The 27,912-nt window shown below is 40.6% G+C and overlaps 1 protein-coding gene across 4 annotated transcripts in view; it reads left to right on the plus strand.

Annotated features, from left to right (window-relative positions):
- The window catches only part of SCN8A (sodium voltage-gated channel alpha subunit 8), a 173,901-nt gene that overhangs the window by 46,684 nt on the left and 99,305 nt on the right, over window positions 1-27,912 (plus strand). For 2 of the 4 annotated variants that reach the window (XM_038577714.1, XM_038577713.1), the window contains exon 2: window positions 7,494-7,823. In XM_038577714.1, coding sequence (XP_038433642.1) covers window positions 7,548-7,823 — 276 coding nt within the window. In that variant the 5' untranslated portion in view covers window positions 7,494-7,547. Of the gene's footprint in view, window positions 1-5,850; window positions 6,003-7,493; window positions 7,824-27,912 lie in introns of those variants that run through there. The other 2 variants (XM_038577712.1, XM_038577715.1) reach the window with 2 other exon arrangements.

The following is a 27,912-nucleotide window of genomic DNA, read 5'->3' on the forward strand; positions in this document are numbered from 1 at the left end:
GAGGGGAAGGTCAGAAGGAGGAGAAGCAGGCTTCCCACTGAGCAGGGAGCCACACATGGGGCTTGATTCCAGGACCCTGGGATCATGACCCGAGCTAAAGGCAGATGCTTAACTGATGAGCCACCCAGGCATCCTTTCTTTGAATTTCTACTTGTAAAACTACTTTTTCAAGATTTCTCTGGTGCTTATTGTTCAGTTCAGTATTAACATTGGTGGGATTTACAGGCAGTCATGAGACTTTAAGAACATAGCAACCAACACCTATTTGATCCTTATCAGAACTATACAGGCTGTAAGTCAACCTTCTGGGCTACAGGTGAACTTTTTCTGCTTTTATCCTTCATCAGTACCACGCTACTTTGTTGACTGTATCTTTGTAGTAATTGTTGCTATTGTAAAGTATAAGCCCCCCAACTTTGTTCTTTTTTTTCAAGTCAGACAAGTTTTTAATACTACTTGCTATTTGACCCTCCTTTTAACATTTTTCTTGAGTATCCTTGCCTATAACGTTTCTGTTAACAACTCCTCCTGGATGACTTCTCTTCCTTCATCCCTGTTACAACCATGCAAAGCCAGTTTTCCTTCCCTCTTCTATCCCTCTCCCCTTAATTTAGATTTATTTCTAGTTGTGGGTACAGGCCACAGGTCTTAATCCTTCTGGATGACCAAGAGAAGAGAATCCTAATAATCTCCTTCCCCCAACTTTGAGTCAAGTTCAGTCTCTTTCAGGACTGTTAGGGCTAAAAGTCACTTTTATTGTTCCTTCATTATCTGGGCTGGGTGTCTCATCTTAGCACTGCAAGAGGAAGAAAGCTGAGACTGGGGTGATAAGATGGGCAAGATGCATTGCCTGAGAGATTGTGTAGTATGTTGAAAAGAGCATTATGTTGGAGGCCAAGAGACCTGTGCCCTAGCTCTACCTCTGCCACTAATTAGCAATTAGACAACTCAGGCTTTCTTGCTTACTGAAAAATTCTCTTATCTGTAAAGTAAGGAAAGTTGGACTAGATGGTCTCTTAAGTTCCTTCTAAATCTAAAAAGTTTATTTTTTACTTTTTTTGCGAGACAGTTTCCTCAGGAGAAGAATTTAACCTGGTTTTAATGGATGAATAGAACTTATATAAAAAGGAAAGAAAGATTTCAGGAGATTTAAAACAAGAAAATGAAAATATATTTAGAAGTCAATGAAAATAATAGTGACCAGCCTTTTATTGAGTGATACAGGGTCAATTAGATATCCATGTAAGGAGGGAAAAAAAGGAACCTAGACCTCTATCTTATATATACAAAAATCAATTCCAAATTATTTGAAATCTAAATTAAAAAGACAAAACAATGAAACTTCTAGAAGAAAACAGGCTAATTGCTGCATGACCTTGGGATAAACAAAGATTTCTCAGAACAAAGAAAACATGAAAGAAAAGATAGGTTGGATTTTAGCAAAATGAAGAACTACTTTTTATTAAAAGACAGAATTAAGAAAGTAAAAAGAAGGACGTTTGAGATATATCTGACAAATGACTTGTATGGAAAATAGCCAAAGAACTCCCACAAATCAATAAGAAAATGCAGGTGACCCAATAGAAAAAAGTGGCCAAAGACTTAAAGACCTAAACTGGCATTTCACAAAGGAGGATATCTAGCTAAATGGTCAATAAGCATATGAAAAGATGCTCAATATCATCAGAGAAAAGCAAATTAAAACTCCAGTAAGCTGGCAAACATGAAAAAAATGCTCAACCTCCTGAGTCATTAGAGAAATGCAAATCAAAACCCACAAGACACTACTCACACCCACAAGGATGGCTGTAATACTGTAATAAAAATTTTTTAAATGAAAAAAAAATTTAAAAAGGAAAATAAGTGTTGACTAGGATATAGAGAAATTGGATCTTTATATTGCTGTTTTAAATGTAAAATGGCTCAGCCACTGTGGAAAAAGTTTGGCATTTCCTCAAAGAATTAAACATGCTGTCACATATGACCGTGCAATTCCATTCCTAGGTGTGTACTCATAAGAATTGAAAACAGGAACTAAAATAAGTACCTGTGCATACACTATTCATAATAGCCCAAAAACAGAAAGACCTCAAATGTCCACCCATGGATGAATGAATAAACAAATTATAACAGATAAAATGAAACATTATTCATCCATAGAAAGGAGTGAAGTACTGATATGATACATCCTACAGTATGGATAAACTTCAGAAAGGTTATGCTAGGGGGCACCTGGGGGCTCAGTCAGTTAGTTAAGTGTCCCATTCTTGGTTTTGGCTCAGGTTGTGATCTCAGGGTCCTTTGAGATGGAGCCCCACTATGGGCTCCCTGCTCAGAGTGGAGTCTGCTTGTCCCTCCCTCTCTGCCCCCCAACCCTGCTCGCCTACTCTTTCTCTCTCAAATAAATAAAATATCAAAAAACAAAAACATTATGCTAAGTGAAAAAGAAACCAGACCCAAAAGATTACTTATTGTAAAATTCCATTCGTATGCATATCCAGAATAGATTAAGAGAGAACACAGACTGATGGTTGCCAGGAGCTCAGGGCAGGGGTGGGGGATGGACACGGAGAGGAATGAAGAGAAACTAATTAATGGGTAAAGGAGTTTTTACTCTGTCGTGATGGAAATGTTTTGGAACTCAATAGATGTGGTAATTGCACTACATTGTGAGTGTACTAATTGCCTCTGAGTTATTCACTTTAAAATGGATAATTTTATGTTTTATAAATTTCACCTCAATAAATTATTTTTTTAAGAACTATGCAATGCCTGTATACATACCTATTAAAAAGGGTGAAATAAAGAAGACTCATTTCTAAGTCCGGTGAAGATAGAGAGCAACTGGAATCCTCTTACTTTTCTGGAGTTATTACCAAAGCCAGATAAACATATGCCCTCTTTTGAGCCCAGCATTCCACTCCTATTTATACCTGAAAAAAAATGAACACGAAAAACATGTGCAAAAACCTTAGCAGCTTTTATCCATGATAGCCTAGAATAATAAACAACCTAAATGTCTGTCAAGCTAAAATGGATAAACTGCTGGATTCATACATGAAATACTACCCAGCAATAAAAAGAGGGAACTATCCATACACACAAAGATAAATTTCACAGAAAGAATGTTGAATGAAAGAAGCCAGACCCTGAAGAGTATTCTATATTCTACTTCTATGAAGTTTGGGACCCGCCCAAACTAATCTACGGAGATAGATGACAGACTAGCCTTTGCTGGGCCAGTCGTGGTGGTTGTTACTGACAAGGGAGCTCAAGGGAGCTGTCTGGCATGCTGGAATAAATCTTCTATAACTTAATCTGAGCAGTGGGTACACCCATGTATATATATGTGCAAATAACCAATCTGTGCACTCGAGATCTATATAGTTTATTATGTTCTCCCTTTAAAAAAAAAAAAGCCTAGAAAATCAAAACAAAAAACAGTCACCAGAGTAGATGTTCTTGTAGGAAGAGTAGAAGAGAACGTTTGACAAGTGTAAGGTTGTAGAAGATCTTGAATGGCAGTGGAGTGGAAGAAGTTTGGATTGTCTCCTATAATTCTGGTAGGTTTGAGGGAGGGAAATGGCGTAATAGAAGCAGAGATGTACCTGGTGGACTGAGGACTGGTTTACAAGTGGAGGCTTTTAGAGTAGGTCCGGGATGTGGGTGACACTATTGAAAATAGAAACTTGGAAGAAAGAAGAATTAGTAAGGCTGGTGACTGGTTGGGCAAGGACAACAAAGGATGACAGGGCAAAGATGACCAAGATCTGTTGCTAGTTGGCTGGAAAAATGATGGTTCTAATAACAGAATTAAGAAAGCCAAGGGAAAGAATCAGTTTGGGAAGTAAAGAGATGAGTGGTTTTACATGCTTTAATTTTGAAGTGGTGATAGGCAGTTATGAGACTCAGGAGAACAGTTAGGGCTGGTGATCAAACTTTGAAAAATCACCCATGTTCAGATTATTTTGAGTAGATGAGATCCCTAAAAGAAAGAATGTTGCAGAAAGATTGCAGAAGGCCAGCCCTTAGAGAAGAAGAGACTGTAGTTGTGGATAGAACCAGGACAACAGAAACTAGAATGAGGATCTTAAGCCAATGGAGAGAGAGCAGGGCTGGCGATAAAAAGGAAGAAGATATAGAAGTAGGAAAGGAAAAGTAAAGATGGAGAATGTGACAGGGAGCTTGGATCATTGAGAGATCATGGTTTTGGAGAAGGTAGGAGGAAATAGGATCTGGAAGCAAAGGCAGAGGACTTAGCCTTGGACAGCTTGACCTGTGAAGAGCCCAGGGGTGTACAGTCAGGTCACAAGCATTGTCTGAGTCTTCAGTCACTTCCTCTTGCAATATATACATTTTTTTTTCAATTGGAATATACTTGACATGCAGTTTTATACTAGTTTCAGGTGTACAACATAGTGATTGGACAAGTCTATAGGTTATGCTGTGCTCACCACAGGTGTAGCTGCCATCTGTCACCATACAACACTACTACCATACCGTTGAGTGTATTCCCTGTGTTGTGCCTTTCATCCCTGTGGTGTATTCATCCCAAACTGGAAGCCTGTATCTCCCCCTCCCCTTCATCTACTTTACCCATCTCCCCATTGCCCTCCCACCCTCCAGCAAACATCAGTTCTTTATCTTTATGGTCTGTTTCTGCTGATAGTTTGTCTTAGATTCTACATATGTGTGAAATCATATGGTTTTTGTCTTTTTTTTTTTGTTTGACTTCTCTCAGCATTAAGCCATCTAGGTCCATCCATGTTGTTACAAATGATAAGATATCATTCTTTTTTAATGGCTGAGTAATATTCCATTGTATATACCACATCTTCTTTATCCATTCATCTTTCAATGGACACTTGGGTTGCTTCCATGTGGAAGCATCTCTTGCAGTATTCTTTGTCCTCTAAATAGGAACTGAGGGTGACTCAGGGTTGAGAATGAGTGTGACTGTGAGAGCAAAGAGGTTCCAGGTATCTGAACTCATTATAGGTTTTACGTATAATCCTATCATTTGTAAAAGGGATAGAGAAGTAGTTTAAGGCACCACCCTTTCCCTTTGGGATTTTATAGGGTACAATTCAGTGATAACTAAGAGCCAAAACAAGTGTGAACAGGATGCTTTGAATCCTGATTTGTCATTTTCCAGCTGTGTAACTTTGGGCAGGCTGTATTATGTCTCTGTGACTCTGTTTTCTCATCTCTTAAAAGGAAAGAATAATGATACCTGCCTCATATGTTGTCCCAGAGATTAAATGAGTTAATAGAAGCACAGTGCTTGGAACAGTGCCTGAAACATATGAAGTTGTGGATAACTGTGAGCTAAGATCATGATAAGGCTTATAGGAGTTCACAAGGGGAAAAATTGGTAAAGGCTGCAGCCGGTGGGAGGGTTGTACACAGGAGTGAGCATTTACTGGAGACAATTCAGGGAGAGAGAAGAGGAAAAGAATGAGAGAAAAGGAATTCTAGCTTGAGGAAAACGTTGTGAATAAAGTCTTAAACCAGCAAAACCATTGGCCTTTGCATGTGCTTTATTCGATGATCCAGACTGTTCCTGCTGGGAGTAGTGGGGGTTAGAGTAGGAGAGGAGGGTGGGTGACTGACACTGGTCATAATAAAAGAAGTATGAGTTGTTGAGTCAGAGCTCGTTGGTTGTGATTTTTATTCTGGGGCAAGTTGTCCAAGCTTTTAGGACCCCACATTTCCTAATCTATAAAATGAATGGACTGTATCTGTGAAATCCCTTGCATCTCAAAAATTCTGGGCATCGTTTGTGAAAATGATTTCTTGGACCCCACGGTGTACGGAGCATTGTTTTTTTTTTTTTCAGCCCAGTGCCAAGCTCTTTGGTCTTCATGGGGGCAGACTTGTGGTTCGGGCCTCATTAGTCCCATGCTGTAAGGGAGTGAGCTGACCAGCCCACACGGAGACACTGCACTGCCTTTGCAACCCTTAGCAATCACCACCACTAGAGAAATCTGGGATCTCTGCGGGTGCGTTTATGAAAGGAGCCCTTGGGTATTTCACTCTCAAATTATTTAGAGTTAACTCTACTACTGTTCTCTTGAGGAGGCTTGAGTTTTATGGATACTTGCCTTGAAGTGGACCCTGAGGGCTAAGTAGGAGGGAAAGAACAATCTTTAGCCTTAAAAAAAAATTTCCCGATTGTCTCTGTGGAGCTCACAAAACGAAAGGCAAAAGCAGCACCGTAAGTACCAGATGAAATGCTGGTAAAGCCCTACAGCTTTCGTGGTAAGACTCACCTGCTCAGGTCCTTTTATGGCAGGCACCAAGCACTATTGTGTTGGATGTTAGCGATCCCCCTGTTTCAAAGTGTCTTTTGTCTTGTTTAAAGTTTTATTTATTTATTTATTGAGAGAGAGTGCGAACCGTGTGAGAGGGAGAGGGAGAGAATCTCAGGCAGACTCTGCGCTGAGTGTGGAGCCTGACGTGGGGCTGAGATCGTGAGCTGAGCCAAAATCAATAGTCAGGTGCTTAAGCAACTGAGCCACCCAGGTGCCTTCAAGATGTGTTTTAAATAACCCAGGGCTCTGTGTAAACATGGAAATGGACTTTTCAAATCCCATGCTTAGAAATCATTGGCTCTAGGATGGCCCTACTTCACTTTTCCTTTTAGAAGGGAAGTTTGGTTTTTAGTCCTGTTCTCATTTCTGTCCTCCCTAGTTTGAGCCCCTCTGGGCTGCACGCAGGCCTTCCTGCCATCCTTCACCCTGCTGCAGGCACTGCAGTGCTGTTGCTTCAGAGGAAATTCTCCGAGATTCCTCTGCCATTTGCTTCCCCTCGCCCCACCCCCGGTTGTCCCTGGCAGGATCTCCATCATCAAAGAGGTACTTCTGGACTTTTATACCAGATGGATTTTACACATCTTGGTGAATTGAAAAATAACTTGAAATGGAAGAGCCGCAGTAAATGGAGTCTATTTTATCTATATTTTGTGCCTCCAGTGTTTTGAAGGGTTTAGTATTTTCAGAAACTGAAATGTAAAGGAGTGACAGTTTGCCCTTGTGTTGTATTTGGAAGGAAGAATATTTCTTTAGGGAATAGAGTTCCAGGAAAGGAAGGTGACTTGAGCATATAAGGATTCCAGAGCTAGCATGGGCCCCTGGGTAATGTTAAATATGCCTTATTAGTTCAGAATAGAAGTTCCTTGAGGGTGTGGAATGTACCTTTGTAGTTTATATGATTGCAAACAGTGGAGTTGCATCTAAGTAAAGTAAGAAAAACTAGCAATCCAGGAGCCTCCCATCTTTAGATCTCCCTGGCTAGCCATTCCCCTGGGGGTGCTTATGGACATCACCCAGCCCATTCACACCACAGATTTTCTGAAGAGAAAAATAACCGTGTCACGGAAGAAACTATGTGTTGCAGAGGTTGTGAATAAAGGTCGAGAGTGAGATGGTTTGGTCTGGCCTCTTTTCAGAGCAGCGATTGATTACTGCTGTCTGTGTTGCCGTTTCTTCCAGAGCTGACCTGTCCCGGACGCAGCATAACTAACGAAGCTGCTGCAGGATGAGAAGATGGCAGCGCGGCTGCTTGCACCACCAGGCCCCGATAGTTTCAAGCCTTTCACCCCTGAGTCACTGGCAAACATCGAGAGGCGCATTGCTGAGAGCAAGCTCAAGAAACCGCCAAAGGCCGAAGGCAGTCATCGGGAAGACGATGAGGATAGCAAGCCCAAGCCAAACAGTGACCTGGAAGCAGGGAAGAGTTTGCCTTTCATCTATGGGGACATCCCACAAGGCCTGGTTGCAGTTCCCCTGGAGGACTTTGACCCATACTATTTGACGCAGAAAGTGAGTTGGAGGAGGAGGCGGCACAGCTTCAGACACCCCTTTCCTAACAGGCTTAGGGGAGGCGGGGGAGAAAGAACTGTCCCTTTGCCCAAGTTTGGATAAGTAGTTAACCTTTTGTTTCAGTTCTGGTTAATGGGGTTTATTTTTCAGTTTAATTGCTGCTCAGGCTCATTTGTGGGTCTTGACACTTCTTGTCTCCGTTAATAAGACTTCTGTTTTTGGCTCCAGGCCAGATCAGAAAAAAAGATGAAAACAGATTAAAAACAAAAAAGAACATAAATGAAATGGGACTCTATTAAATGAGTCCAAGAAAGATGGCATGGTGAAAGATGTTATAGGCGGGTAAAATCTCTCTCCCATATACATTCAGAATTTTATCTTTAAATGTAATGATGATGTAACTATTGCAATATCAACAAACCCTGTTGTTAATATAGAGGAGTTTATGGATTTATACTCTATCAGAACTTCCTCTGTCCCTTGGTGACATTAGATCATAGCTGTTGGGGACAGGAATAGAATAAGGTAAACCAAACCAGGCCAGTGAGGAGACCAAGTCTTTGGCCTTGTTACTCAGTTGTCTGGATTGAGCCACCACTCCTCCTTATATTAGAGTCAGTTCTGTTATTCCTGCCAGCAAAAAGCACAAGTGAAATAAATACCAGTCTTCATTTGACCAAGAGTTTCAAACTCCCCTAACAAATATTTGACCACACCGAGGGTTCCTTTCTCATGAGTATCTTTTGAAACAAGGCAACAGGTGGAGAAGCAATGCCCCCTGGTTAAATCCACCAGCCAACTAATGAGCCATTGTGTACTGAGGAATGATTTCAGACTCCATTTTAGGGGGTCCCTGATTTGATAAATGTCAGTTAAAGAAGTAGATTGATAGGTGTTTCCAGATGAGGGAAGGAAAGGCTTTGTGTAATTACATATTCATAAATATAAAACTTACCTAAATTGTCTTTATTAACAAAACTGCCTCATAAACTCCACTTAACTCGTCTTTCAATCTTTTAATTTGGAAGAAGTTTTAGTTTCTTGGCTTAATAACGGGACAGAAGTAAGATGAGACCAGTAGATCTCTTGACCTAGCTATAGTTGTGGAGGCATTTTTGGTTCAGGATGGCAAGAGCAGTTAAGACAGTGTCTACACAAAATGGTCCTTCACTCACTCCTGTTGCAGCTCAGGACAGCTCCATAATAGAAAAAAGTGGCAAAAAAAAAAAAAAAAAGATGGCAACAGTACCTTGTATCTTCCACTGAGAAATATAGAGTTTCAGAAACAAAGCATGATATGATACAAATAACAGTAAACTAGAAGAAGTCCTGAATCTACTGTAATTCACCATGTTTATTATCTGTATTTCTCTTTGTGTGTGTGTGTGTGTTGCTCAAGCTACCACAAATAGATTATAGGAAAAGAAAGTTGTAAATAAAGGAAAAAACTTCTCAAAACTAGACCGTGTGCTTTAGCAAAACACATCACCTCTCTAGGCCTAAATTTTCTCATCTGGAACTGAGAAGTTGGACAGAATTTCTAAGGACTTTTTCACACATCAAGTTCTGGAACTGAGTAGTTTTCATAAACATTCATTGATTTCCTCATTTACTCTTCCTTTTTTTAAAGTCTAACTTTGTAATCTGTGCCTTTGCTGAGTGGGGAAGATTGGTGAGGAAGGAGGTAGGCTGTAACTTTATGGGTTAGTGAATAAGGAACATGGAATCTTGGTCTATTTTTAGAAAAAAATTCCATTCATTGTAAAATTTTGAAATATTTTTAGAAATGTTTTCTTATTCTTTCCTACCCTTGCATCCATGATCTTAGAAGAGGTACAAAGTGATGACAAATCACAAAGTTTGGTTGTGCCTATTTAGTGAGTTGGCCAATGGTGTATCTTTTTCAGAAAGTACTCTTATAGCAATAAGAAGATAAGTAAAGTTCTTTGGACCCTGGCCTTTCAGGTGGCTAAAACTTTTTTGCTTTTATTTGAAATATTTATTTTTTTAAACTCAAATGCAAATTAAATCTCCCTTTCTTAACCTGACTTAATATATGAAGAATACATAGAGCTGTTGGTTGTCAGAGCCAGTTGCCCTTCGCATGCTTTTCCCCCCTGGTTCTTGCCCTATAGATAGCCTGTTTTCTCCTAATGCCTCAGATTTCAGTGGCCCTGGATCGGGAGTAAGGCCTCAGAGAGGGTAGATCTCTGGCCCTGATAGGTATCATTCCTTGAGTAGGACAGATGTTGATGGAGCTCCATTAAAGGACTGGTTCTTCATTATAGTCTGACTTCAACCTTTGTCCTCCCCACAAGGGTAGATAGTTTGTAGAAAGGATAATTTTAGTCATAGTTTTTTTTTGCTAATCTTTTTTTTTTTGATTGTGAAACATACCACCATGCAGAGAAGTTCATAAATGCATAGATTAATGATTACTAGAAAGCAAACAAACACTCATGACAAGAAAGAACATTAGTAGCACTTTAGAAGTACTAATTGTACTATTAATCAAGGGATTTATTTTAAGGTTTTATTTTTAAGTAATCTCTACACCCAACATAGAGCTCAAACTTAAAACCCAAAATCAAGAGTCACATGCTTCAACTGAGCTAGTCAGGCACCGTAAAACAAGGGATTTTTTAGTTGATTAATGATATGCTTGCTCATGTTTATTTGCAAATCTTCACTGGCACTACTAATACTTCTTACTAACTAGGCCTTTCACTAGGCCACATTAGCAAGGTCTCCTTTACAAGGAAGCACACTGGGAATTAACCCGCAAATCAAAAAATACTGAGAGTAGAAATGACTTTAAGAGGACATTCCCCTGCATTTGTTTCTCATGGACTGCCTTAAAGAATTCTTGCAAAAGAGAATTTCTTTGCTAAATGATGCAAGTGGATTTCTTTATCTTTTCCTTATAGGTCACATTCATCTTCTACCTAATTAATCATTTTTGTGGCTCCCAATTGAGAAACACTGGTTTCTCATTTCAATCCCTCTATTTGAGAGGGTGAAAGAAAACTACTTCCCTGTTAGTAGAGTTCTGGTTTCATCCCATTGTGGATTTCACATTGTCCAGGCACACAGGGACATAAACCTGTGTGTTGTATTTTCAAGATATTCTTGTACCAGCTGGTGCTGGTTTGAGCTATCATAAGCTTCTTGAGGCCCTCAGCAGTATTGTCCATGTCTATTTCACCTCCAGCTGGTCCCTGAAAACAGTCTAGATTATCCTCTCTTTGGATTTCTTCCAACCTCCCAGTGCTGTAGCATTTTCTTTACCTCTTGGTACTTTGTTCTAATGTCTCCTTTCATTGGCTTTCTTGTATTTCAACTGTTGCTTGCAAATAATTGAATTTAAGGGACATTTATATTTATATACTTATTTAATTTTTAAATTAAATAAAAATAAGTTATATAGCTACGTGGTTAAAGAGTCATTTGAAGATATTTAGTAAAAAGTCTCCTCTTTACACCTCTCCCTAATCTGCTTGCTTCCTGTCTCCCTGAACAGGTAACCACTGTTGGGAGGGTTTTTCCAGAATTTCTTTATATGTATATTTTGGCAAAAACAAATAGATATTCTAAGGAACCTGAACTCTTCTGAATGCCTTTGTTCTTGGTTTTCTTTCTGCTCTTTTCTTAAGCCTATTGAAGTCTTCATTTTGTTTTTTTTTTCTCTTCTTTCATGCTATGGAATCTTACATTTTATCAGTATAAATTCTCAATTCATCTCTCCCTCTTCCATGCTTTTTTAAATAAATCAAATCAAGGACTTTCTGTTACTTGAAGTGTCTTTCTGTCTCTCCAGTTCTTAATAATAACTTGTTGATTCAAATGGCCACGTATATGCATGATAACTGTCTTAAATGGGAAAGCAAGAAAGTCTGTGGATTCAGTTGAAAAAGGCCTTTAGAGTTGATTCTACTTCTTTTTCTACTTCTTAAATGTGTAATTGATCTATGTGTCCTTTTTGTTCAGTGGGTGTACCCTCTTATAAGAAAGTCCTATAAACAAAAATCTAAATTATAGGATGGACTGATGTGCCTTTAAGTAGGACACATGCCTATTGCATTAAAAAATTATACGTGATTTCCCAAAGTTCAATTTACCTTCAACTCTTCATGTCTCTTTTCCTGCAAATTGCAGTTTACGTAGAATCAGAAAATTAGAATATTGTAGCCTCAGACATCAGCTAATTCAGCCTCCTCCTTTTATAAATTTAATAAGCGGAAATACTTGTAAAAAGCCAACATGCCTGTGTGACTCCTTCTGTTAAGCATCTGTCTTCGGCTCAGGTCCTGGGACCTGATCTCAGGATCTTGGGACCAAGCCCTGCTTTAGGGCTCCCTGCCCAGCGGGGAGTCAGCTTCTCTCTCTGACTCTGTTCTTCCCCACACCCTGACCCCCCACTCCTGCATGAGCTCTCTCTCTCTCTCACTCTCTCAAATAAATAAAATCTTTAAAAAAATATGTATAGCCCTTCTTCAAAAAAATAAAAATAAAAATAAAAAAAAGCTAACAACATCATGTGTGGTGGAGCCAGGACTAGAACCTATGCCTCCTAACTCTTAGTTTGTTACAACACATTTCTGGTGCTCCACTTTTCTTATGTTTTATTAATCAATCCTCAGCTTCATTGGCTCAGTTCTGAAGCAGGCAGGCAAATTTAGAGACGAGAAGAAGAACCTGCTTTTTCATTCATATCCCTGATAATCCCTATGGTTCAAAAATCCTTTTTAAGGATGGGTCCTGAAAGGTGCAGTGCTCCTGAGAGAAAGGATGGTGTCTGCATTAGCTTTAGTATTTTATCTTCTCTAGTGAAGGAGCTGAGTAATCTAGCAGCCCTGGACAAGCTGTTCCAGAGACCTAGGCTCAGTGTCAGTACAACTGGAACTATTCAGCTGGACATGTAATCTCAAGGCAATTTATTTAACCTCCCTACATATTTTTTTGTATGTTTTTACTTTTTTGTTTCTTTCTAGAGGGAGGGGCAGAAGGAAAGGGTCAAGCAGACTCCTCGCTGAGCACAGAGCCCATTGTGAAGCTCAGTCTCACAACCCTGAGATCATGACCTGAGCCAAAATCAAGAGTCAGACATTTAACCCATTGAGCCACCAGGAACCCCCATATTTTTACGTTTAAAGAGAAAAATAATCTCCTACCTGTCCCAGTCCCCCAGCCTACCCACAGAATGAGATAGTCAAAAGAACACCTAACTGGCAATATAAAAATTTCCTTTTTCGTTCTTCTCCCCCTTGTTTGCCTTTGGCCAAATCAGCCAAATTTCTCTGGGCTTCAGTTTCCTTACCTATTATATGCAAGATAGGAGTTGGGCCTATATCTATATCCTTCTAATTGTATTTCACACATAGGTCTTTCGCATAACATATTTTAGCTGTGGCGGACTACTGTTTCCCTCGTGTCCCCTGCCTCTTGGTCTCCATTCCCACCTCTTAGAAAATACTGTCCTTTAATTTCACTTTTGACACTTGATCCATTCGTCCAGGCCCTAGGGCCTCTTCTTCCTTAAAGCCGGACTTGATTCTCTGCACCAGAACGGATTCCTCCTCCTTCTGAGTTTCTATAATACATGGAGGTCTTCAGCCTCTACCTTTACTAAGAAGTGGTTTTTAGATTTAATTCACATTAGCTATAGCATGGCATCTTGTTCCCTGCAATGTTTACAGTTTTCCATACGCACGGGCACACACGCACATGCAGTCCCATGCGCTCCTGGCAGAAAATCCTTGCTGAATCTATTTTCACACACTTTTCAACAGGTGTGCAGAACAGAGACAGGCTGCTAAAGGAGAGTTTATGTTCATTAGGTGTGATTTGAAGTATTGCTAATGAGGTGTTGCATTGCCTGCTTTTGCACAATAAGCCTACATGCTCCTTTCTGTTCTAAATAAAAACTACACATTTAAAAACTTTATTTTGTTTTTAAAAAGTCATTTTGCAACAATATTAAAAAATGGTGTTTCTGTTATTTTATTTCCCAAATCAAGGTGAGGCAAATGATTATGCACCAGTGGGAGGCAGGCCATTGTCAGAGTGATGAGTTAACAGTATGTGTATATGGGCTTCTTTTCAACTTTCTAAGCAGCATTCTCTAGAGGGGAAGGAATTTAGTTGCATATTCCCAAGTCCAAATCCTCTTTATTTATTTATTTTTAAAGATTTTATTTATTTATTCATGAGAGACACAGAGAGAGAGAGAGGCAGAGACACAGGCAAAGGGAGAAGCAGGCTCCATGCACAGAGCCTGACATGGGGACTGGATCCCAGATCTCCAGGATCATGCCCTGGGCCGAAGACGGTGCTAAACTGCTGAGCCACTCGGGCTACCCCCAAATCCTCTTTAAAACCTTAGCAATAGACCATGTTTTGGGAAATCTGGTTTCTCCCATCCCCATCTTTCCAAGTGATCTTGAGCATGTCACTTAACCGTTCAGGGTGTCAGTTTCCCTAATCTGGGAAATTAAGATTATGCTAATAGCTAATGTCCTACCTATTTTGCCGGGTTGTTGTGAAGATCATTTCTTGATTACCCTGCATAACACGAAACAGCCTATTGTGCCAACCCTGATTCATTTTTCTCTGTAGCACTTAGCAACACCTGCCATGTTTTTATCTGTTTATTGTTCATCCTCTTGTGTGCTCATCAGCTAGAGCAATGTCTGCCCCATAGTAAGTGCTCAATCCATATCTGTTGAATAAATTAATCTTAGAAGATAATGCATATAAAAACACTATGTACTTTTCTAAGTGCTTTGAACATGAAAGATGACATTATGATATTTTTTCTAATAAAAACTTTTCCATTGACCAAAATGAACTGAACTCCAGAGGGGAAAAGAGACTGATTTACTAGTGAATCTTTTCCTTTCCGAAAGAATTAGTTTCCTCTAGGGGCTGAAGAAGCAGATCAGGAAATAGTTTTCCTGACATTTTAGATATTTTCAGAGGGCTGGATAACCATTGTTAAGTGCCACCAGTTTTATTTCTCCTCTTGTAGATACTAGAATTAGAAAAGACTTTATCAAAGATCATGGGTTAATAGCTTCCACCCAGTGCTTAAATCTCTTCTTAGTTTATTGGTATCATGTGTGTATTATATAAAGGATGTTATTTCCTGAATATTATAAGTTGTCCTGTCATGTCTACCTTTATTGTTTTGCTTCTTTCTTGGCTGTGTGAGTTGGCTTACGCCCCCTGTATTAACTGACTCTAAAGGAAATGAGAGAAATTGACATTGGAACATATACCAGTTTGGGTTGCCTCATATAGAACATGACCCATTTATTCAACAAAAATACTTCTAGAGTCCTTTCTTTATGTGAGGCATTAGGAGCAGGAGGTTTGCTGGGTTCTCTTGGGGCAAAGATTAATAAGTCCATTCTTTACCCTTATGTAGCTTATAACATGGCAGTGTTCTACAGTGTGATACAAGTTTTGATACAGGAGCCCCAGAAAGGGCCTTACTGACTTCATAGGAAGGGTAGTATTTGAATCAGGCTTTGGGCTATAGAAAAAAAGATTACACTGGAACATTCTAGGCAGAAAGAACAATATGAGCAAAGGGTCAGAGACAAGGACAAGAGCGTAGGACAATGGAAGAAAAAGCTGAGTAGTCTGATTTGACTGGAATATGGGGAAATGAGTGAGGAGGAGCTGTGGGAGATGAGGCTGGGGAGGGAGAGCTGGAGCCAGATCATGGAGGACTCAGTGTGAGACTAGGAATCTTGGCCTTTAAAAAAAATTTTTTTTAAAGATTTTATTTATTCATGAGAGACAAAGAAAGACAGAGACATAGGCAAAGGGAGAAAAAGGCTCCATGCAGGGAACCTGACGCGGAACTCGATCCCAGGATCCCAGGATCACGACCTGAGCCGAAGGCAGTTGCTTAACCACTGAGCCACCCAGGTGCCCGGAAGTTTGGTCTTTACTTGATAAGCAGCAGAGAACTGCTGACGATGTTGGGGAGTGCAGATATGTGATCAAAGCAGTGCTTTAGGGAGGTGAATGTGGTATATAGAGTGGACACAGACCAGCTGTGAGGCATTGGGGGTCCAAAGTATAATGGTAGAAGTGAAAAGAAAGGTCAGTGGTTGAAGTCAAGAGTTGTTATAGAGATAAGTTGATAGGATTGTGTGATTGATTGTAGGGGGGGTTAAGGACAGAGTCTAGCATTCAATCATTCACTTGATAATTTGATAAATTGTTATTGAGCATTTTCTATATGCCCAGGCTCTGTTTCATGCCCTCGGGAACAAAACAGACAAGCTCTTTATGCTACTCCTGGAACTTAGTTTTCATTGGGCAGACAGACAATAAACAAGTAAAGAAATAAATCATTACAGTTAATGATATGTGCATTGAAGATAATATGTTCCAGGTACTTGAGAGGTTGTGGTGCTCTAACTTGGTAAGAGACTAAACCTGGAGAATACAGAAGAATCAAAGAATACATGCTGTCTAAATATTCAGCGTCTTAAATAGGCCTTTAGCAAGCATTAAATGATAATCTTTAAAAGGACTCATAATGCAGATATCCTGAGGTACTTAAAAGCCAGTATTGTCACTCTCTTGAAGATTTTGCCAGTCTTCGATTTTAAATAGGCAGGAGTCCAATACATTTCAATATCAGTGTGAGTCATAGGGGGACTTGCAGATGAGCCTAGCATTTGCTCCAGAAAAGAGCCTCAGGTCTTTTCAACTCCTTGCATGAGTGCTAAGTTGCAGTTGCAAAGCTCTGAGCCATGTTGGTATAGAAGAGACACTTTACACCTGAATTCTAGAATGTGTGTTAGTAGCTAATCACCTCGGCCATAAAATCCCACTGATTGATAGTTTTAGGAATTAGTCTCTGATAGTTTCTCCAGGGTTGTGAAATATTTTTATTTTAATAAAAATTGACCTGTTGAATGTTTTTTTTTTTAAGATTTTATTTTATTTATTTATTTATTTATTTATTTATTTATTTATTTATGACAGAGAGAGAGAGAGAGAGAGAGGCAGAGACACAGGCAGAGGGAGAAGCAGGCTCCCTGCAGGGAGCCCAATGTGGGACTCAATCCCAATCCCGGGACCCCAGGATCCCCTGGGCTAAAGGCAGAAGCTAAATCGCTGAACCACCCAGGGATCCCCTTGAATGGGTTTGTTAATAATGGCCTTTGAAATGTTGGAGGATGTCTCAAATCACAATGACATTGATCATCTTCTGACAATAATTAACCATATTTTAAATGCTTTCTTAGTCAAAGAGCATAAAAGGAATGCTTTTCTTACTAATTGTTTTCCAAATTCACATGGGTTGTAAATTGTTTACGTGTTGTTCTTTACATTTAAGCCTGTTTGACACAACTCAAGATTAGGATTGCCCCATTACATGACAATTTCTGCCAACTCTGGACCTAGCAGTAGAGTTTTCAATATGGGTTCTGAAGAGGCACTCCTCCTATTCCAGACACTTTGTTCAGGTTGCTAAGTTTGGCCTGTGGAATCAAGTTTGAATAAAAGATCCTTCCAGTTTCAGAGGTTGAAGTCCCCTGGCTACTGCTCAAGGCCAGTCCCTCTCCCTGTGTCTTTGTCCCCACCCATGCCTTCCAACCCTCTCTAGAACTTCACTTTCTGGTCTGTCAGTCTTTCCCTTTTCATCCTGGTTCCTTCCCCTCAGCCTATCAACACTCCCAAAGCCTCTCCCATTCTAACAAGCCCTCACTTGAGCCCACATTGCCAGCTAGTCTAACCTCTCTTCTGCTGTCGAAGCTTGTAAAAAGTAGCCTTTACTCATTCTCACTACCTGCACACCTCCCACCCACTTCCCCATCCTTGCAGCCTGACTCTGCATCCTCACTTCTCTGCTGACATTCTCAAGATAAGATCCTCTGTGGTGTCAAATTGCCAAATTTATCAGACATTATTTCACTTCTTATCCCACCAAACCTCTCTGCTGTTGATACTGTTGATGACTTACTAATTTTTGCAGCTCTTTTCTTCCTTGGCTTAATTCTCCGTAGATCTCCGATTATTCTTTCTCTTCCATTTCCTGCACTTCTCCCTTAAATTGTGGTGTTCTCCTCGGTTCCGTACCTGGCCCGTGTTCCTCTCATTTGGCACACTCTCCCCGGGTGATGTCATCCATTCTCTCAGTACTCTTGAATCTATATCTCCAGCCTGGAACACTCCTTAACATCTGGCACCTTGCCAAGCATCTTTAGCTGGGTTTCCCACAGGTAACTCAGTGTGTTCAATTTTGAACTCATTTCTCCCCTCAAACCTCCTCCTTTCATCTGCTATTAGTGGATGACACCACCCAAATTCTAGATACCATTGTTGAATCCTCAATTTTTTGCAGTCCTTAAGGGTTAGCAACATTAGGGAGCTGTCAGTAGAATGTTGCATGTTTTTATAAGTAAGAAAATATTGTGGCTCAGAAATCTTATATGCTCAAATGCCCTCAGCTAGTGTGTGGTAGAGCCAGATTTCAGCTGCAGGGATGTGTGATCTAATAACATTCATGGTCTTTCTGCCATACCATATCGTCTATAGCATATACTGCAGACTGATTTGTTGTTTTTGTTTTCTATTACCACTTTTAGATAATTTTCTATCATTTTATACTGCCTCAATATGAAGTTAATATATGGCGTTTTGTTTTTGTTTTTAGTGCATTTGCTTCAGTGTGTATCTTTAGCATGATATCTAAGGCACAGAAAAGATGAGAAGACTTTCCAAACCACAACAAATAATTCTTATGGCTGGATGAGCTAGAGTGGAAACCTAGCAGAAAGTTGTATACAGTTATAGGTTAGTTGTATAGTTCGTATGGCAAGTATCATTTTTTCATGTCTAAGAGATTCATTCATATATTCAGTACCCATGCATGAATTCTCTACCTTGTGCCAGATGGGCATCATATTCTATATTCTGCTTGCTAAACTGAGAGATAGCAGCTGGATGCTATAGCCCTGCCTTTAATAAAGGGATCTCAGAGTCCAGTGAGAGGTACATATGTATACACAAAAATGACAACACTACATGAACTGCCCTAATCAAAGTAAGTGCTGAGTGGAGACACACAGGAAGGAAGGATAATTCTGTTTCAGAGATTTGAATGAGCTATCTGCAGAGAGGAGGAGAGGAGGTGATAGTTGAATGGACCTTAACGTATTAAAATATGGTAAAAAAAAAAAAATCACCTGTTGGAAAAGGGAAGAAAGAGTAGTTTGGGTATAAAGACTGGCACTAGGAAAGGCAGAGAAGCATGGGGGAAGACTGGATTGTTTCAAGCAGTGAATTTAGCTGTGATGAGAGCATGGAGTGTGGTTTGCCAAGACAGGATCCAAAGGTGGAGAGGCAGCTTGGAACCCAATGTGTGCGTACTAAGCTGTGTTTATTTTCTCCCACCTCCAGAGTTCTCACGTCTGGCATAAGCTCTGAGGCCCATCTTGAGCCAGTGCAGCCATACAGGTGTCTCCTAGTGACTCTGAATACTTGGTTTACCTTATCCTACTGACTCATGCCAAGTGTGTGAATACTAACATGAACAGTAGCCCTCGGGTTTCCTTATGGACATCCCATGTTGGGAGCCAAAGAGCAGGAGTGGCAGTAGTCTGTGTTGGGCACGACAGCATCAGAATCCCATTCATTGAAGGTTTGTTCTATGCCAAGCACTGTAGTAAGCACTTTTGGTGAATCTTCATTTAATTCTCATAATCTGATAAAGTAGGTACTATTAGTCATTATCTCTATCAGTAAGAAAACTGTGTCTTAGCAATAAGTTGACAAAGATCATGACAGCTAATAAGCAATGGAGCTGTGTCTTGAATCCAGGTCTTTGTGGCCTCAGAGCCTCTATAGAAACCACTCTGCTCGGCTGCTTTCTAAGAGAGAGGAGAGCAAGAATATAGAATATTCTGGAATGTGAATATAGTGATTAGAGGAGTTGATATGCTTTACTTAACGATTGTGCATTTTGCTTTGCCCTAGAGCAGCTACAGTCTATGTACCCTAAGAGGGTAAAGGGGAAGGAGATCAAGGGCAAGTTCATATTGAAGGGCAGTGAGGAGTGGCCATGTAGGAGGTTCAGAGCTGCCCGGCTCTAGGGAGCGGCGTGATGCTGGCTCAGCACGGAAGCAGCTGTGCAGTGCCTCAGTTCTGTCGGGAATGGCTTCCTGTGACCCGGATGTGGGCAGAAAGGGCGTCAGCTGCCCCAGATGTGGGTTGGAGGGCATGAGGTTACAGGGTCAAACCAAATGAGAAAGCGTATGCAGAAGCACCTGGCAAACAATAAAGCCACAGGTAGATGTGGCATCAGCAGCACCTTCCTCCAGCTTCACTTGGGAAAAAGACCATAACCGTAACCAGCTACTATGATCTCTGACGCATATGTAAGGGTTTTCCTTTTGCCAGACTTACAGGTATTAAGTCAGAAAGATTTCCTTCACTGACCCAAGGATTGGGGGATTGGAGTGGATGACCTGGTGTAAACAGTATTCAGGATCAGAGCCCAGGAGACCTGGGCCCTAGTAGCTCTCAGCTCTGTAGTGTGAGTGTGAGCAGAGGTCTCTGTGCTTGGTTTCTTGCCTGTAGAGTGAGGAGTTAGATTTTTTGAAGCTTTTTAAAAATCACCTTATGATGTGAAGAGCATAGGCTTTGACGTTAGGCTGCCTCAGCTCAATTCTAAGTTTTGCCACTTAATAAATAACTTTGTGGTTTTAAGAAAGTACTTGACCTTTCTACTTCAATTTCATCATCTATAAAATAGTACCTACCTACCTCCTGGAGTGGTTGCCATGAGACAGGTACTGTATCGGCATCTTAGTAGGGTAGGGTGTTGGCCACACAGTAAATACTTCATGCTCAATGTTATTCCTCAGATAGGCTCATAGATACAATTGTTAATGACCAACAGCAATAAAAACATAAATATGGGACTTAGAGGTCTCTCTTGCCCGATCCTCTGTGTAGTGGAATAGAGACTTAGAAGAAGAGGGCTCTGTATATTCATAGAGCTACCTGGGTGGCTCAGTTGATTAAGCATCCAACTCTTGATCTCAGCTCAGGTCTTGATCTCAGGGTTGTAAGTTCAAGCCCCGTGTTTGTGGAGCCTACTTAAAAAGAAATAATATAACAAAGAAATAAAATAATATTTGTAGTTCAAATAGAAGTACAAGCCTAAAGGAAAAGAATTTGTCCATGTTTCATGTCCTGCTTTAGTTCAATGTTTCTAAAAGGCAGCTTAGGACCAGGATACAGGTACTGAAGAAATTCAGGCCAGTTGTGCCTTTGCTAGAGCCTTTCCTGAGGCCCATGGGACTATAATTGCAATTTCACTTGAGGGACCCACTAAGCAGATTAGCATTAAGAAAGGCATCTGGACTCTTCAACATGGTGTAGTCGTTTTGACAGTGCAGGTCATTTATTCCCCAACAGCTTCCTAGTCTGAAGTAGAATCTGTTTAGATTCAGTATTAGATTTTCCTTTATTAAAATAGGGGAACTTTGAAAGGACATTGATCTGTTGCCTACTATATTGGCTCCGTAGATCATTACTCAGAAGTGAATGCCAAGTTGCTATTGGTGGGTGGAGAGCAGGCTGCTGCTGTTGTCCCTGCTGTAGCTACTCTGCAGATCAGCTGTATTTGTATTACTATCGGATAGAAGGCTGTGCATGCACAATCTAAAACCAATAGGTAGAGAAGATTTGCCCCTAGTAAAAGTCCCCCAAATTAACCATTTATAATTAGGTGGGAAAGAGCTAACAACTATTATAAGTTAAATTGGCCAGTTGCCTCGTTCAGAAGAGGTACATAGGTCTGAGAGAATAAGATACATATAGGAGGTCGAGGCAGGCAAGAACTTAAGGCTAGAGAAGTCAGCTAAAAACAAGAGGGTCAAAAAAAATTTTTTTTTAAAATAAAAATAAAAACAAGAGGGTCGGGGCAGTCCTAGAGATCAGAACAGTTAAGATCCGGTAGCCAGACTCCAGAGACAGTCATAAGTCAGTGTCAATAACAGCTCTAGCCAGCGAGACTCAAAGCATATTGGTTCCCAGCTGCCCTCTTGTAGATTGGCTCGCTCCCTGGGTCCCTCCGTGTCATCCAGTACCTGCGGCGTACCTTGCCCTGGGGGAGATGATGACCCCGCAAGGAAAGGGAGAACTTGGTTGAGGGGAGAGCCACTCTCCTGGGCCATGTGTCCACAGCAAACCAGGGGCTGGAGAAGAAACCTTTCTCCAAGAAGCTTTCTAGTCTGTAATATATTCCACCCCTGCACTGAGTACCCTTCTCCGTAATGTCCTTTCATATTTTGTGCGCCCTTTATTATTTAAATCTATACTTTTTGTATGATTAAAAAAGTGAATCCAGTCCTGGGCAGAGGGTGATAAAATGCCATTAAATTGACTGCAATACTTTGGTACCTGCGTACATTTACTGTACTGCATTTGCAGCATGCTAGGATTTTTTTTAATGTGCTTGTACCTGGCCATGCACAATGTCCCTTCCCCTTATGGTAGACCCTGAAGAGAATACATCTTACCCTGAATTCCAGTGGCAAAGCTCCTCCATCCTGTGATCCAGGCCCCACATTGCTAATTAGAAATGAAATGCCTGTGCTTTTCAGAAGGTTCATTTTATGCCGGCATGACATATTTATTAATACTCCGTGCCATAACTCGTTAAGAGCTGTTCCACTGCTCTTAATGGGCCTTGTGCTCAAACGCATTCAATGGCTGTTATAAACTGATATTTCCCCTTGGGCAGTAAACCACAATTCAATTTCAATTTTCCTTTTAACTCATTTACTTCACAAAGATCTAATTTAAGACAGATTAGGTAAAATATTATTGGACTTCATGGACACCAAGTGATTCTTGCTTAAGACATATTCTTGTAAGAATCCAGAGCTTGAGGTCCTTCCCATTCTTCCTGGGTTTTGAAGAATCCAGTGTTGAACAAGGGATAAATCTCCTCTTCTGGATTCTTATCGGCAGGTTAATGATGATTACTGAGATTTTATTAGCCATGCATATGGCTTTAAAATACTTTATAAATTTTTTGGGCAGCCCCGGTGGCACAGCGGTTTAGCGCCGCCTGCAGCCCAGGGTGTGATCCTGGAGACCCTGGATCAAGTCCCACATCAGGCTCTCTGTATGATGCCTGCTTCTCCCTCTGCCTGTATCTCTGCCTCTCTCTCTCTCTGTCTCTATGAATAAATACAAAATCTAAAAAAAAAAAAAATACTTTATAAATTTTTTAAAGTTAGCCCATCACCGGTCATCCCGATTTATTCTCTCCCTCCTGTTCACCGTTCTACTGAGAATGGGGCATAGAAGCAGGGGAGACAGGGCAGAGGAAAGCAGCCCGTGGTACAGATCTGCCCTGGGACCTCTCCATGCTGCCCCCTGCCACATACGTATAGTTTTCAGGGTGGTATCAAATGCTGTTGACCGTGAACCTGATGGAGTATCACATGAAGGAGCAAAATAACCAATCCATGAGAATCCTACCAAGATGTAATGTGAAAGAATAAATAATAATAGGCTTTCTCCTCCAAAGTAGGGCTTGCTGCTTTGTTGCACTTAATCTTGGACGCTTCTGCATATCTTCTAAATCATAGAATCACAGATGTCAGAGCAGGAAAGGGCCTGGGCACGCCCATCAGGCAGCCCTCTCTCTCATTTTTTAGATGAGGAAAATGAGATCCAGAGAGAGGCCGTGGCTCGCCCGGGCCGTACAGCTAGGAAGAGGCCAGCGAAGCAGGAGAACCCAAGTGTTTTAAGATGGGTGTTTCGAAACCCCACTGTTTTAGTGACATGGAAGATGAGCTGGTGGTTCCCAAATCCTTGTGAGCAGGGATTCCTCTGCAGCTTATTGAAGCCCGAATCTCTGGGGTAGGACTTGTGAATCTGCATTAAAAAAAAAAAAAAAAAAAAAAAAAAAAGCTACTCAGATAACTCCTATGCAGCCAGTCTGGCCTTGGCCCGGAACTGGTATTAGCATGTCAGAGTCCAACCAGCTGTGCCCCATGGGTCACATCGTCTCTGCCATTTGTTGTTGTATGGCCCATGAGTTCAGAAGGGTTTGTACGCTTTTAAATGATGATAGAAAAGTCAAAGGAAGAATAAGATTTTGTGATGTGTGAAAATTATATGAAATTTAAATTTCCTTGTCTGTAAAGTTTTATTGGAACATAGACACTCCCATATGTTTACGTGTTGTCTCTGGTTGCTTTTGCACCACAGCGGCAGGGTTGAGTTGGCTGTATGGCCTACAGAGCCTACTATGTGGCTCTTTACAAAAGAAATTTGCTGACCCCTGATAGATACTATGCTATTTGACACGTAAGTAAGCACTGCAAATACCAGCTTCAAAAGGAAGATTCCTAAGCTTCGAGTACTTGTGTTAGTCCAAGCACCATCTTGTGTTATACTAAAGATGTAGTTAGGAAGAACTGCATATAAATTAAGCATATGTAAATCTAATTATTTTAATAATAAAGTATGTTTTGTTATAAGTCTGCTACTAGAAGTATGGAGGATTCCTCTTCACTGCAGGCAGTTTATTTCTCTTTAAATAAAAAAAGATACCTTCTTTTTATACTTGATGGAGATCTAGGATGTAAATATTTAGAAAGGAGTGCTGATAAACTATTTTTACCCCATGTGCAGTATTCAATACCTAAATTAATTATGAAATTTCTACTTTACACATAAAACATTCTTAAAGCCTTTATACCTATAAAACTATAGGTTTTTAAAAAAGATTTTATTTATTTATTCATGAGAGACAGAGAGAGGCAGAGACACAGGCAGGGGGAGAAGCAGGCTTCACGCAGGGAGCCTGACATGAGACTCGATCTCGGGACTCCAGGATCACGCCCTGGGCCGAAGGCAGGGGCTAAACCGCTGAGCCACTCAGGGATCCCAAAACCATAGTTTTTAAACTCACCGAAGATCCCTACTTTCCTTGGCAACTCATTGCTTACTAATCCAGAATCCTAGCTGCCTCCTGGTTTTTCCTCAACCAAGAATAATTGTTACAGTTTCTTTATGTCTTCCTTTTCTTTTGCCTCTCCTCCTTGCCCCTCACCTCAGACATACGAGTATTTGTTCATTAACTGGGCAACGGATAGTTATTACTGTGTAGACACTGACCCTATGGTGGGAAGTACCTTCAGTGGTACCTCTAGACCTGTCTTTCCACCATGATCAAACTAAAAGATAAGAGAAATGGAGCACGCAGGGTACATTATTTTTAAAAGTCTTGTTACCTGTCTTCTTCTAAGGCAGGTGGGTGATTTTGTAAAGGCCTGGCCTGGTGGATTTTAGATCCTGGGACATGGGCCAGTGCTTCTTTCATTGCTGCTTAGGCTTTTATGTAGTGTACCCCAGGGGCTTGAATTTCTCATTCACCAGAGAATCCATCCCCCATACCAGTTTCATTCTCTGCCAGATTGCCACTAAACTGCCTCTCAACCTGGCACAGCAGAAGCTGTAAAGAGGCTCTAAACTTAGCATAATATACTGCTCTTTGCTGCATGACCTTTGATAGGTGGCGTCCCTCTCCTGTGCTTTTGTAAAATGCACAGAGGATAATAATCCCTCCTTCACCCATACTTCACGGAAATATGAGGTTGAATGAGGAGATATTTAAAAGGCTTGGCATTTTCATAGAGGGAGTTGCTATGGAAACCTAGAGGCGTACAAGTACTTCAGAGAGGGGGTTTCGGGAAAGTCCCAGGGTCTTCGTTTCTTTGAGTAACCAAAACATGGAAGACCCAGCCTTTGAACCTGTTTGAGCTTAACCCTAGGTCTACTGGTTCCTCTTGCTTTTAGGATTCAGCTTTCCTTCAGTCTGCCCTGCCAGAGACAGTACCCTCTAGTAACAGGAAAAACATTATCACAATACAGTCTCAAACACTAGGGATGGGGAATTGAGCATTTCCAGAATGTATGTAGCTCAGCACCAGCGCTGCTTTTCTACTGCGAGAAAAAGACATGACTGCCAGATTAGGAAAGGAAAGACTAGAAGAGGACAGGAAAGGATTTAAAAAAAAAAAATCTGTCTGCAGCTGTTTATTGGGAGTACATGGCATGGGTTGAATCTTATTGGAACTGTGGGAAGAAATATGAGATTCCTGCCCTCTGAGAGTGTAGAATCTAGTTGTGGAGGTAACTGATGGGGTAGAGAGAGGGTAAAAAAAAAAAAAAAGACTTAGAGTGGAAAGAAAAGCACAAAACCCAAGTATAAATAGGAGTTCAGAAAAGGGGGGGCGCCTGGGTGGCTCAGTGGTTGAGCATCTACCTTTGGCTCAGGACATGATCCTGGAGGCCCAGGATCAAGTCCAATATCGGGCTCCCTACATGGAGCCTGCTTCTCCCTCTGCCTGTGTCTCTGCCTCTCTCTCTGTGTCTATCATGAAGAAATAAATAAAATCTTTTAAAAAAAGAAGAGTTCAGAAATGAGAGAGCTCAGACTAATTGGGAATATTTCATTAAAAAGTGGGACCTCGGGACCAATTTAAAAATCGTGCTTCCTCTGTGGGGAGAGGGGATATGTTTGAAGAGCATGCAGGAAGGAGCAGCATCGGCACAGCGTTCTCTCTTCAGCAACTGATGGGTACATAGATGTTGGCGGTATCATTCTTTAGACATTTTTATGTCTTATGCTTAAATTTTTTTCTGTTTTGTTTTGTTGCTGTGGTGTTTGCTTTTTACTGAGGTATCACTCACAAGCTAGACTGTTCACCATTTTAAAGTGCTCAGTTCATTGGTGTTTTGTTCATGAGTTGTGCATTTGTCATCACTGTCTAATTCCAGAACATTCTCGTCATTCCAGAGAGACCCCTTATCAGTGACTCCCCATTCTCCTCTCCATCCAGCCATAGGCAATGACTAACCAACTTTCTGTCATAGATCTGCCTATTCTGGGCATTTCTTGTAATGTTCATAGAATCCTATGGTATGTGACCTTTTGTGTCTGAATTCTTTTAAAGATTTTCAAGGTTTATCCATGTTGTGATATATATAAGCCTCCATTTTTCTTTTTCTTTCTTTTCTTTTTTCTTTTCTTTCTTTTCTTTTTCTTTTCTTTCCTTCCTTCCCTCCCTCCCTCCCTCCTTCCTTCCTTTCTTCCTTCCTTCCTTCCTTCCCTTTCTCTCTCTCTCCCTCCCTCCCTCCCTCCCTCTTTCTTTCTTTCTTTCTTCTTTTCTTCCTTTCTTTCTTTCTTTCTTTCTTTCTTTCTTTCTTTCTTTCTTTCTTTCTTTCTTTCTTTTTTTCTGGGCCCAGATATCTTTAGTTCTCAAAAAGTTCCTCAAATCATTTTTTAATAGATTTTATTTATTCATGAGAATACACAGAGAGGAGAGAGAGAGGCAGAGACACAGGCAGAAGGAGAAGCAGGCTCCACGCAGGGAGCCTGACGTAGGACTTGATCCCACGTCTCCAGGATCAGGTCCTGGGCTGAAGGTGGTGCTAAACCACTGAGCCACCCAGGCTGCCCACCCTCAAATCATTCTGAAGTTCAAAATGGAACTTTTGGAAAAAAAATAAAAACTAAAAGGAACCACTTTTGGATATTACTTTTCTTAATTCTATTATTTGACTTGGAATAAAGCTGATTTTTAAAAATTTATCAATAACACCTTACTGGGCACTCTTCAGATAGTAATGTATATATTTTTATTGTGCTAAAGTATATGTAACATAAAATTTACCGTTTTAGCCATTTTTAAGTACACAATTCAGTGATACTAAATATCATGTTGTACAACCATCACCACTATCTGTTTCTGGAGCTTTTTCATCTTCCCAAAGGGAGACTTATACCCATTTAAGAGTCTCTCCATTCCCCCTCCTCTAGCACCTGGTAAACTCCATTCTACTTTCTACCTCTATGAATCTACCTATTCCAGGTTCCTCCTAGAAGTGAAACTTATATATCTGTCCTTTTGTGTCTGCCTTATTTCACTTAGAACGGTGTCTTCAAGGTTCATCTGTATTGTAACATATAAATGGATCTCATTCCTTTTAAAGACTGAATAATATCGCATTATATAGTTAGACCACATTT

This window comes from Canis lupus, chromosome 27, assembly GCF_011100685.1.
Source record: "Canis lupus familiaris isolate Mischka breed German Shepherd chromosome 27, alternate assembly UU_Cfam_GSD_1.0, whole genome shotgun sequence".
Taxonomy (NCBI): domain Eukaryota; kingdom Metazoa; phylum Chordata; class Mammalia; order Carnivora; family Canidae; genus Canis; species Canis lupus.